This window comes from Papaver somniferum, chromosome 5 (genome assembly GCF_003573695.1).
Source record: "Papaver somniferum cultivar HN1 chromosome 5, ASM357369v1, whole genome shotgun sequence".
In the NCBI taxonomy this organism is placed as follows: domain Eukaryota; kingdom Viridiplantae; phylum Streptophyta; class Magnoliopsida; order Ranunculales; family Papaveraceae; genus Papaver; species Papaver somniferum.
In genome coordinates, this window is record NC_039362.1 from 161201204 (window position 1) to 161213778 (window position 12575).

The 12575-nt window shown below is 38.8% G+C and overlaps 3 protein-coding genes and 1 non-coding gene across 4 annotated transcripts; 2 read left to right on the forward strand and 2 right to left on the reverse strand.

Moving 5' to 3' along the window:
- The first annotated feature begins 225 nt into the window (after positions 1 to 225).
- Positions 226 to 1178, forward strand: LOC113279959. Its single transcript, XM_026528592.1, has 2 exons — positions 226 to 936; positions 1170 to 1178. Exons 1-2 carry the CDS (start codon positions 226 to 228, stop codon positions 1176 to 1178), a joined length of 720 nt encoding a protein of 239 aa, XP_026384377.1.
- A 761-nt stretch (positions 1179 to 1939) lies between these two features.
- LOC113278038 (calvin cycle protein CP12-3, chloroplastic-like) lies at positions 1940 to 2604 on the forward strand. Its single transcript, XM_026526984.1, has one exon. The coding sequence runs from the start codon at positions 2164 to 2166 to the stop codon at positions 2461 to 2463; it is 300 nt and encodes a 99-aa protein (XP_026382769.1). The 5' UTR covers positions 1940 to 2163; the 3' UTR covers positions 2464 to 2604.
- An 835-nt stretch (positions 2605 to 3439) lies between these two features.
- Positions 3440 to 4659, reverse strand: LOC113278039 (vacuolar iron transporter homolog 2-like). The gene has a single exon (XM_026526985.1). It carries the CDS (start codon positions 4611 to 4613, stop codon positions 3750 to 3752), a length of 864 nt encoding a protein of 287 aa, XP_026382770.1. The 5' UTR covers positions 4614 to 4659; the 3' UTR covers positions 3440 to 3749.
- A 2130-nt stretch (positions 4660 to 6789) lies between these two features.
- LOC113284969 lies at positions 6790 to 6881 on the reverse strand. The gene has a single exon (XR_003328491.1). It is a non-coding gene; the product is annotated as a small nucleolar RNA Z161/Z228 (small nucleolar RNA).
- Between the last annotated feature and the right edge of the window lie 5694 nt (positions 6882 to 12575).

Sequence of the window (12575 nt, forward strand, 5' to 3'; positions counted from 1 at the left end):
TTTAAACTGTCTAGGTTTAAAGGTGATATCTCTCTTGCTTGCTCTTTTGGTTGCAATGAACCTGAAACAATAGAACATCTTTTCTTATACTGCAAGTTTGCAAAATCTGTATGAGCTACTGACCCTTATCCTGTAGATATACAATTTGCTAGAACTACAACTTTTTTGGAAATCTTTAAGGAATGGATAGAAAAAGAAAATCCTTTGATCCCCATTGAGATAATAATGACCAAAATTTGGTTCATATGGAAGGAAAGATGCAATAGAGCTTTTGACAACCAACAACAAACTCATCAACAAGTAGCTTTAGAGATTCAGAGACACCTAGCCTTTTGGCACAAGGAGAAATTCTTAGTTAAAAGTAAAGATCAAGTAATAGGAAACAGAGAAAACAAAACCCGGAAACTTCCGGTAACACTCCATAATAAACTAAATTTGGATGCTGCTTGGATCTCGAGTAGTATCCCAGCAGGCTTTGCTATAATTTGTAGAAATGATGCAGGTGAATCCACACAAGGAAGAGACGGACCAATCTCAGCAAATGACCCAGAAGAAGCGGAAGCTCTAGGTTTTTTACAGGCTGCTAAGTGGGCAAGAGCTATAAATCTCTCTGATTTCAGCATGGAAGGAGACTGCAAGAACCTTTTTGATTATATAAATGGAGAGCCATCTCAAATTGCTTGGCAAAAAAAATCTATCATGGACGAAGTGAAATATGAATTCTCTTTTTGTATTAACTTTAAAGGCTTCCATTTTGTTCCTAGAACTGCAAACAATGCAGCTGACATACTAGCCAAGAAGGCTAGAATGTTCAAAACTACTATTAGCTGGAGTACACACCCTCCTTCTTGTATTCAATATGTTATAGAAGTAGATAAATCTAATACCAGGGTTCCCCCAATACGCCCGTTACTAGATGGCTCTACTCATTGCGATGTAAGGGTTACTAACTCCCTAAGTTAGTTTTTTTCTTTGATTTTTTAACTTACAAAAAAACAAAATGCTTTAACAAAAAAGGGGTAATTTGCGTTACCTCCCCTGTAAAGATTGATAATTTGCATTACCTCCCCTATAAAAATAAAATTAGCAAAACCTCTTCTCGTCAATAATTTCCGTCTATTCCAAGTTAGATGACTCAGCACTAACTTACACGTGTTTTTTTTTTATAGGGGAGGTAATGCAAATTACCAATTTTTACAGGGGAGGTAACACGAATTATCCATTTTTACAGTGGAGGTAACGCAAATTACTCCAAAAAAAAATAAAAACCACGTGTAAATTAATGCCGAGTTTAGCTAACTTGGAATAAACAGAATTATTGACGAGAGAAGGTTTTGCTAATTTTATTTATGTAGGGGAGGTAATGCAAATTACGAATCTTTAAGGGGAGATAATGCAAATTACCCTAACAAAAAAAACAAACAACCGTGCCTCCACAAAACAATATGGCAATGGCTGTGAATCCTTTCACCCATTTATTATTGTGCCACAAACACTCATCCCTACCTCCTCATCCAATTCCATCCCTCTTAGTTTTCACCTGCCCTTGGTTTTGCACGAGGTCGCGTGGGAGAATTTGAGAACGACATTCAAGCAAAATGAAGACTAGATCGTCAGTGTTGTCAATGAAGAGACTTAACATTTTTTGTTATCTTCTTCCGGTCATTATTGATTGGATCCCTCTTTAAAGATAAGATCAGAACACTACCAGGTCGTTGTTATAGATAAAGACACCCATCCCTCATTTTCCTTGAATACCAATTTTATCCTTATTTTCCTTCCAATCAGTGGCCGACAGGCCGCAACTGGAAGAGGGACTTGGTAATATTGTTGGGGGCATGTGCTCCACAGGTAGCAAATAAAATAGTTTACAGGGGCATTTAATCAACAATCGTCACAATCTAAAGTATCTCTCTACCAACCGTGATATAATAAAAACAAAGAGAAAGACGAGCTTTGTTAAAAAGAAAAAAGAGAAAGACGAGCAAAAATCGATCACAACGACGAGTTAGTTTCATCTAGTTCTGCAAATGGCTTCAATCACTGGTTTAAGCATTTCTTCAACAGCAAGCAAAAATCAAACCCTGTTTTCATCTTCAATTTCCCCGATACCTAATAATCTCTACAAACTCACTTCAGTTTCTTTCCGAAATCAAAACCGTAATGATAAAAATCAAAACCCTGAAATCATTCTCAGTAAGAGCTATGAAATTCAAAGGAACACAGATGAAAGACGAACAACTATCGGAACTGATTGAGAAGAAAGTTCAAGAAGCTACTCAAGTTTGCGGTGGTGAAAATTATAATCCAATTACAGATGAGTGTAAAGTTGCTTGGGATGAGGTTGAAGAAATTAGTCAAGCTAAAGCTGATTTTCGTATGAAAGTTGAGAAGGAAGATCCGCTGGAGTCTTTCTGTAATGAGAATCCTGAGACTGATGAATGCCGTGTTTATGAAGATTAATAATCTCAAATCGTTTGATGTCCTCTTTGGAAGTTTCTATTCTACTAGTAGTTTGTATGCCCTAATTTATTAGTCATAGTATTATAAATAATATATGTACTGAATCTTCTGTGTTGAATCAAATGTTCTTTTTACTTGAAATGCATGCATGATTGATTTCTTTAGATAATAGTTCTTTTGCCTTTTACATTGTAGGAGTTCTGAACCTGTGTTGTTAGTATCTGTGATTTGGGTATTATTTGCAATTGTCATATTTTGGTTTCAAATTAGAAAACTGAGCTCATTAGTCACTCCTGTAGGCATGTTATTCCTTTGAATCTAATTATTTTGTTGATACTCACTTCACTTCCCGGCATAGAACGATACAAATGACCGATCAGAGACCTTTAAAACTAGTACTGCTGCCATGGAAAAGGGTGCCGACTAAGTTTGGATCTAATTCCAAACGATTGTGCAGTTTTTTGTGAATAACAAATATATCAAAAGAGTAGCCAAACTGGCCAGAAAGGTTTGTTAGGAAAAGATTATGGGAGTAATCTTATATTGGATAGTTAGACACATTTAGCCTAATCTTGGATCTATCTACTAAAAGGTTTACTCTTATACAATAGGAAGAGTTAGAGCTCCAGGTTTCATTTCTAATATAAGTTTTTGTTTCTTTAGCCAAGGAGTCTGTTGTCTTGCTTCTCTCGGAGTAAACCTAATGGCCAAAAAACTGTATTTAGTTATGGCATTGTCTTAGCTTCATGAAGCACAGTTATACATTGCCATTGTATTCTGTTGTTGTTGCCATTGTCCACTGCCCACTTTGCTGCTTCCAATGTAGCTATTGCCTCTGCTTCTTCAGCTTAGTTTGTGAAACTTGATCTTGCTCTGGCTTTTTCGAGTGTGCTTCTTACTTTGGAGAAAGCATATGTAATTGGAAGAAACTATACATTTTTGTCTGATAATCGCTACAAGAGGCTCCTAAATTTGGCAGATCATAAAAAATAACTTCCCCTAATACTTGTACACACTAAGAACATTATCATGGCCAAGGTGTAAAATTGAGAACTAGTTCGAAAGTAGCAGAATAGGTTAAACACTAGGACGATACTTATAGTACATGATAAGATGACGGTTCCAACACTAAATGTATTCTCCCTCCGTTTCTGCAAGGACTATAAACTTTGTGAGGTAAGATCAAAGTTTTTCATTCCCTATAGTATGATCTAGAAAACAAGCATGATTGAACACATCAGTAACTTGTTTTTCTTCAATGAAATACACTCTTGCTCATAGCAGTGCTAAGTTGAATCTGTTTCTTGATCTTCAACATGGAAAGGTTTTAGTATTCCATAACTTATACCCATGGCTATCCACCCTCCAACAACAACTCTGAAAGCAGAAATGCTGACTGACGATCCACCAAGACGAGCCCCTATCCTCCCAAATAGTGCTAGAGCTATTGATGTAACAATAGGAATCAAAATGGTTCGCGCTTTGGCCTCCTTAATTAGCAAAGCTGTTGCCAGTGGAAAAAATGAACCAAATAAGAAAGCCAAAGCTGATGCTGAGGCAGCTAGTGCTGGATTTGGTAGTGCCACAATGATCTCATCATTTTTCTTCAATTTTACAATGCCATCCTCTGAAATTACCCTAGTCAACGAAGATTTCCCTGGTGAGAAAGATTGTAAGCTCCCCCCATATGTCAAAGTCAATGGTGAAACTGCAGCCATTTCACTGAGTCCAGCTATTACCCTCTTTCTTCCACCAAGAATGATATTAGGTGAAACATCCAAATTAGTACGACTAACATTCTCTTGTGATTCTTGATCCTGATTTGATAACTTAGTTTGAAAATTCAGAGTTCTACCCATTTCTTCAATATCTCTTTGAGTTGAAACAGATGCAAATTCCCCAACAGCCATACTGCAAGCTCCTGCAACAGCACCAGCAAGTCCAGAGAGAATTACGGACAATCGATCCTCCTTTACCGCACCAATTCCGAGCATGAGTGAAGTGGTGGACAGTAATCCATCATTTGCGCCAAGAATTGCAGCTCGAAGCCACTGTCCTCGTTGAACATGATTGGTTGATTTTTGTCCATTATCATCATCGACCACTAGAATCTTCTTTTCATTACTTGTACCTTGGGTATCCGAAGCCATTAGTTTGAAAGTTTGGGAAATTTTTTGTGGAAGATGGGAGCTTGATATAGAGTTTTTTGGCAACAGATTTTAAACCGTCAGCTGAGAATCTTAGGAATCTGAGAACCAAAGTTGTTATTTTGATAGAATACAAAGATTTGACGTAGAGCTCTATGTTTACGTGTCCCATGTGTCCCATTAGTAGCTTTAGAAACTACTTTGATTGGATTGATAGTAATATGTTGATCTTTTAGAACAAGTCTTACGGTGGAATCCATCATATTCCAAGTGTGGAGAAATTGTGGAATGTCAAATCTAATGTTTCCAAATTGATATTTTTCATGAAAAATCCAAGCAGTGTTCCATGATTTCGTGGAAGGTCCCATAGAATCCATTTGAGTGCTACTCAGTCAGAATAGCTAGCGCACTAGAAGACGAAAAACGCTAATCAGAATAGCGCACTAAAAAACGAAAAGCGCTTATCAGAATAGCACTCAATGCTATTCAGAATAACGTTTTTTTTTATCCGTAGATTTAAAATGATCCCTTGAAAATCTAATGGGTGAGAAAAAAAGTGTTAATCTTAATAGCGTTGAGCGCCATTCTGAATAGTGTTTTTCTAACGCTATTCTGCTATTCTGATTAGCGTAAAACGCTATTTTGATTAGCGTTTTTGTTATTCCACCACTACACTTGCACTTCCATCCACAATTCCAAATACCGAGGTGGTGTGGAAGATGAAACTCTTCCATCATAAGACTTGTTCTTACAGGTTCTCTTGCTGTTCTTTCATCTGTCCCTCAGATATTTGTCCTTCAAATAAAAGTATAAGGAAGTTATTTTTTTGAACATCCTGTAAACATTTTAATTCTCAGTCCATATCTGTGTGTTTGAATTCTCTGGTTGGGGGAGCTCCAAACAGAGCTCCAAACAAATTTATATACTCATTTTCCTGTCTTGTTTTAGTTTCCGGTTGGTGGAGCTCCAAACAGATTTATATACTCATTTTCCCTGGTTTTAGTTTCTTAGATTTTCCTCATTACATTTTCTCTAATAACAGAATCTTAAACACGGTAAGGAAGACAAATCTATATTAAATAATTATTCCTTACCCACACGCACTGGTGATTTTGCTGGTGATAGCTTTCAAATTTATATACTACAAACAAAGTTTCTAAAATTCAGATAAAAGTCTATATCTATGTGTTTGAACTGAAAATATCTGTCAATTCACTACGCCTTGTCGGAATCAAGACATAATAAAAAATGAAAAGATTTATAATTTGTGATCAAAATATTCCTAATTAGAAATAATTTTCTTATCCTCCGATGCCGGACTAAATTTTATATTATCTAAATAAAATAATTTTACTTAAGAAAAATAAAATTTAACACCGCATTCGTAGAATCAGAAAAGTTCTTCTAATTATTGTTGAAGCTCAACTATTTCACTAAACTACACCAATGCATTCAAAAAGGACTTTATGCTTGAAAGTAAGATTTATGTCAAAATCATTAACTTAACCCCTTAACCTCTGAGTTAAATTTCCTGGGACTTCATTGAACAAACTCAAAGCATTAGTTAAGTGGTAATCATTCGCTATGATGTAATCGACATAACAAAGATAGTAAATTCAGCCACAAAGGAGAAACAACAATACTTTGTTTTGGATTCTCAATTGTTACCTATATGTTTTTTTTAATGACATTATTTCTCAATGCAGATGCCACAATCAAAAATCAGATTATTTTGTCCAAACAATTAAATTTATGGATGAATATGAAAACAGTTACATACTAGAAACCAGAGGGGAAAAAAGGATTTACTTTCGAAATATTGACACTCAGAATGAAAAGGACTTATTGAAAGTAAAGTTTCAAAGATCTCTCGATCTGATTCAACATCAATAAATCTCCTCATCGTGTCGAAATCGTAATCATTGATCAAAAACCAAAAAATCAAGATAACCCTAACTCCTAAATTTTTCATAGAATTGCAACTCGAAAAACAATAAACAGAAACGAATCTTAATGATCGAGATATACAATGTTCAGAATGAGTATGAGGTTATTTGATCCATTCATATATTTAGTCGGATAGAATTTAACTTTTTTCATCACCACGCCTCAATCTCGATTCAATAATGAAATCAAATAATAAAACAAACTGAAAACTAAATCACCTAATAGAGAGAAAAACCATCAGAAAAAATAGATTTCGAATCAACAACGACACAAAGTCTCTGATGACCGTTGTGAGTTTTAAATCCAATTTTCATCACCTGGAATTTGGATAGGCAATAACAACTACAAGCAAAAATCGATAAGAAATACATACAAAGAAAAACGATGAAGCTAAGAGAGAACGATTAAGGATATTTCTGAAGAATGGTTTAGGATTTCTCTGTTATTTGGCTTTAATAGTGGAATGGACTGGCTCTCTAGGGTTCACTCCATTTGACGAGTTTAACCTTTATTTAGGGTTTTGACGAGCACTGCTGACCCACCAATTCATTTGTAATGCAAATGGCCACCAAGCTCCAGCAAGAATATTTTTAGGCCCAGACACACCTCCTTCCGGTGTTTCCTGGGATGCAGCCATATCCAAACCCAGCACAAAGAACAGTAACAACTTCAACCATATTTGTAGGATGGTTTAAGCCTTAATCCGATTGGATCAAAATCAACACAGACGGCGCAGCAAGAGGAAACCCCGGAATAGCGGAAGCAGGTATTATTTGTAGAAATAAGGAAACCTACATTATCCTAGCAATAGCACAACCTCTAGGCATCACCACAGCGCTTGCAGCGGAGACCTGGGCCATGCACATAGCTTCTAAAACGGCGACGGAACGAGGATGCTCAAAAGTCCAATTTGAAACGGATTCGGAAAATTTAATGAGATTTATAACCTCATATACAGATCCCCCCTCCTCCCTTGGTATATATCTGACCTGGTTGCAGAGATCAAACAAAGCAGATATACCGTTAGCCACGTCTACAGATAAGCAAATCAAGCAGCAGATGGTTTAGCAAACCGAGCAGCGAATGATTGCTCCATAGGAAGACTCACGTCAGCAGTATGGGAACATACAATTCCGCAATCTATCAGTTCTATTATAATAGCAGATTCTACGGGTATTGCGTACCCTAGTGTAATTTCGGTCTAATCTAATAAATTTCATGCTTCAAAAAAGAATTTTTTTTTTATGGAAAATCCCGTGAGGGGATCCGACGGACGAAGGGAAATGATGCTAGCATCTTGAAAGGTAAAGGAAAAAGTGGGCCTGCTTCTTTGTGAGTCACGGGATTTATCCTGGTATTTTTTCTGGTAAACCTAGAGTTGTTGGTCAACAACACTTTTTTTTCTTTAGTGTCAGTGTGTCACATTACAGGGCACCGATGAGTCGAATCCAATCGGATTTGATGCGTAAAGTCGATATAAATGCAAAAAAAAAAAATAACCTGCAATGACACCTAATGTAACTGAAGGCCGAGAGTCGAACAAATACGAGTTCAAAAAGAATAATCCATCAATACTACTTTTTCTATTTACCTTTCTCTTTCCTCTCCTTTCCTCTTCTCTCTAAAAAAAAAAACCTCTAGCCTCCATTAACATTTTGCTCAGATTAGGTCCCTTTTGGACCAGATCTGAGCAAAAGTTCTTCCATTTTTAAGTTTTAGTAGGTAGGTTTTGAATAAAACTAATGTTTCTGTTAGTTTTTATTTCTTTCGACATATTTCTTCACTATTTAGAGTGAATTTTCTTCGCCATTTGGGGGATTTTCTCTTCGCTTTAAGGGAGATTTATTCAAACCTTGATCGCCGGTTCGTGGATTGCTATTCTCGATTCAAAAACATTGATGTTTCAACATGGTATTGCTTTGAATCCATAATCAATCAAAGGGATTTCGGGCATCCTGGTGTTTGAGGGTGAAAACAATTTCTGCTGATTTTGGTAATTTCGGGTGTGTGGGTGAGAAACGAGTTTAAACCCTAAACAATGTACTACAAAGGAGTACTTTATATTCGAGAGATCAATCTATACAAATCCGGCCTAAATCAAGAAATGGCCGTTCCAGACTTGCTTCGGTCACAAAGTGAAGAAGAAGGGTTGGTTTTGGAGAGGGAAGCGAAGAGAGTGTTGAGACCAGAATAGTTGATTCTGGAAGAGTAGTTGTTTCACGACTTGTATCAGAAAGCGGGAAGCTAACAGATGGAAAGCTAGCAAATATTTTCTGAGTGTTGTATCCTCCTGACCTGAACTTGTTGTTTGGTGGAAATATGTAAGACCTATTTATACAAGTCGAAGTGAAACGTACTCTGGTCTCGTAAGAAATGGAAAACGGATGAGTAAATGGGAGGAGGTGGTAAACGGCAACGCCTGGAATTTATGTTCCATAAAAGAAAGCATTTCACCATTACTCCCTGTATTTACTAAACGCCTCATCCTTATGACACTGTCTTATAACGGGCGTAGTGTACGCCGTACGCTGTAAACCGCCGAACCAATGAGCATCCCCCAGTTTGTGACATGTGTTGATGTCTCGAGTGTTTTCGTGGAAAACATGTAGCATGTTGTTGTTCGGCAAGTTGAGCTTGGGAGACTTGCCGGCTCGGTTGTGACCTTCGACGGTCGATATTTTGCATATTGAGAGGAAGGGTAGCCGTTGATTATTGCAACCCTTCGTTTGGTAGCCAATGGCATGAAAACATGGCCGGTACGACTTTAATATGGCCTAGTTTAGGCGCGACCAAAAGTTAGGGTTTTGGCTTTGTTTGGGCGCGACCAAACTAGGGCTTGCCATCGGGCCAAAGGTTGCCATGCGTTAGCTAGTAACCTTAGACGGCTAAGATCTGCATCTTAGATGGAAAAGTGGCAGTTGATCTTCGCAAGCCTTTGTTTGGTAGCCGCATAGGGAAGGCTGGCATGGTATGTCGCGGTAAGGTGGTTGACATGCCATTGGCATATGTGGCATGGGCATGCCTTGGCGCGGTTTGGGCGTGGCCAAAACAAAGGTTTTGGCGTTGGGTCAAAGGTTACCATGCGTGGGTTGGCGACCTTGGACGGCTAAGATTTGCATCATATATGGAAGGATGGCCGTTGATTGTCGCCAACCTTTGCTTTGGTAACTGCATAGGGAAGGCTGGCATGGTATGGCGCGACAAGGTGGCTGGCATGCCATTGGCACATGCGGCATGGCCGACATGCCTTGGCGCGGTTTGGGCGTGACCAAAACTAGGGTTTTGGCGTTGGGCCAAAGGTTACCATGTGTTGGTTGGTGACCTTGGACGGTTGAGATTTACATCGAAGATGGAAGGGTGGTCGTTGATTGTCGCACGTCTTTGTTTTCGTAACTGCATATGGAAGGTCGGCATGGTATGACGCGGCAAGGTGGCTGGCATGCCATTGGCACATGTGGCATGGCCGGTATGCCTTGGCGCGGTTTGGGCGTGACCAAAACTAGGGTTTTGGCATTGGGCCAAAGGTTACCATGTGTTGGTTGCTGACCTTTGACGGCTGACATTTGCATACAAGATGGAAGGGTGGCCGTTGATTGTCGCACGCCTTCGTTTTGGCAGCCGTGAAGGGAAGGCCGGCATGGCATGGCATGGCTTAGGCGCGGCAAGGTGGATGACGCGGCAGGCCATTGGCACATGTGGCATGGTCGGCATGCCTTGGCGTGGTTTAGGCGCGGACAAACTAGGGTTTTGGCATTGGGACAAAGGTTACCATGCGTTGGTTGGTGACCTTGGACGGCTGAGATTTGCATCTAAGATGGAAGGGTGGTCGTTGATTGTTGCACGCCTTCGTTTTGGCAGCCGTGAAGGGAAGGCCGGCATGGCATGGCTTAGGCGCGACAAGGTGGATGGCGTGGCATGCCATTGGCACATGTGGCATGGTCGTCATGCCTTGGCGTGGTTTAAGCGCGGCCAAATTAGGGTTTTGGCGTTGGGCCAAAGGTTACCATGCGTTGTTTGGAGACCTTGGATGGCTAAGATTTTCATCTAAGATGGAAGGGTGGTCGTTGATAATCGCACGCCTTCGTTTTGGTAGCCGCATAGGGAAGGCCGGCATGGTATGGCGCGGCAAGGTGGTTGGCATGCCATTGGCACATGTGGCATGGCATGTGATCGTATTTTTAGATAGTGGTAAATAGAGTTGTCGTTCACTCGGACTTGATGAGATTGATTTTAAAAATTAATAAACTATAATAAAATAAAAATATATACAAAATATTTTCACAAGATGAAGAGAGTTACTGGGACTAGAATTTCGTCGAATTCATAACATATGGTTCGATTTATTTGTTCTCAACAATTAAAGCTCAATAAATAAAATTAATATGGACTCTGATTTTGCCAAGGTAGATTCTCAAAAGATTAGTTGTAAATCCTAAGTATGATGTATCAAAACATTTAAGCTAAGCATATTTCATCAAATTAAATGACAACCAATTAATTCATATCATATTTCAATTAAAATTAATGCAAAAGTCTTAAAAAGAATTAAATAATTTTACCCATGTATGACACTCGTCTTCCTTCGTCGTCCCAGTGTTGGGGATTATCTCATCACGTCGAAAACACACTTAAAATATTTATTCATGCTCAAAAAGTGGTTTACAAATGATGAAAATGTGAGAAAATTATTAAAGCAGTGATTTTATTTTCTCTCCCAAACTCCCCCCAAATGTGCTATCTAGCTCTCTATTTATACACACAAATACACATCACTCAAATATATTCTTCCATAACTCCAAAATCTTCTTCTTTTTAATTAAAAATATCTTCAGGATTTTTTATTTCTCTTTATTCTATATATGTCTTTACTAAATCCATATATTCTTTAATTCGCAGAATAAAATCCAAGATAAAATCTTCTAAGGATATCTTTCTTGTTTAATACAAGATAACTTCCTTTTTCTTCAAAACTTCATGTTTGTAAGGCAAGAAGATATTCTTATCTTAAAGATAATAAATCTTTTACCGTTGGCACCAAATTTCCTGCCAATTTTTCTTTTCAAATCAAGGAAGAAGATGAAGCCCCCTTAACCAGTAATGGGGTGCGATTAGCAGTTGGCTCTCTGGGTGCCCCTTATCCAAAACTGAGAGTCCGAATAACATGTGTCCTCCGGGTGCCTATACCAACTTTCCGAGCCGAATTTTCCAAAAATGTTTATTTCCCAAAAATACCTACAAATACATAAAACACCATAATAAGTAGAAAATCGAGTACCAACAATACTGAAAATTGAGGACAATTATGTCACAAAAATGTGTCTATCAGCATGCCTTGGCGCGGTTTGGCGTCGCTAGACCGTGAAGTGGTGAGATGTAGATTGTCGGCTTGGAATGGGAGCCGCAGGCGTTGGTCGGCTTGGAATGGAGGAAAATGGCTTCGGTCAGCGGAATGGTGGAAACTGTCTTCAGTCCGCAGAATGGTGTGAACTGGTTTCAGAACTTCGGCTACTAAACGATGGTGATGACGCCGGAACTTCGTTTATCAAATGGTAGTGGTGGCCCCTGGCAACTTTGTCGAAATCAGGGTTTGGGATGCTGAAACCCTAATTAGCGCTCCTTACTAAAATCGTTGTAGAATTCTCGTACGAACTCGGATTTTGACGGTCCTCCCCTCCATCTGACCGGAAAAGAAATTCCTATCTCCTTACGAAAAAATATTTAGGTTTTGAGATCGTTTATGAGGTGAAAACGGCCCGACAGTGAAACTCAGGAAGAATTCAGGAGGGATGTTGCGGGCATAGGGTAGCATAGTCGAACCGAGTCATCTGTTCCCGTTCATGGAGAAAGAAGTGAACTTTATTCTGTGCAAAACTCTAGAAACTTCGTCCGTATGAAAAGAGGTATTGACCTTCTTCTGTTTTCTTTTGTTCGTTTGTATCCGCGCTTTCGTCTGCAGTGTCTCTCCAGTGGATTCCAAAATTTACCAAACTCCATTGCATTCTTGGGACGGATGGATGG

Coding starts and splice junctions, on each gene's coding strand:
- LOC113278039 (XM_026526985.1), bottom strand. CDS start 4,613: ATGGCTTCGGATACCCAAGGTACAAGTAATGAAAAGAAGATTCTAGTG.
- LOC113278038 (XM_026526984.1), top strand. CDS start 2,164: ATGATAAAAATCAAAACCCTGAAATCATTCTCAGTAAGAGCTATGAAA.
- LOC113279959 (XM_026528592.1), top strand. CDS start 226: ATGACCAAAATTTGGTTCATATGGAAGGAAAGATGCAATAGAGCTTTT.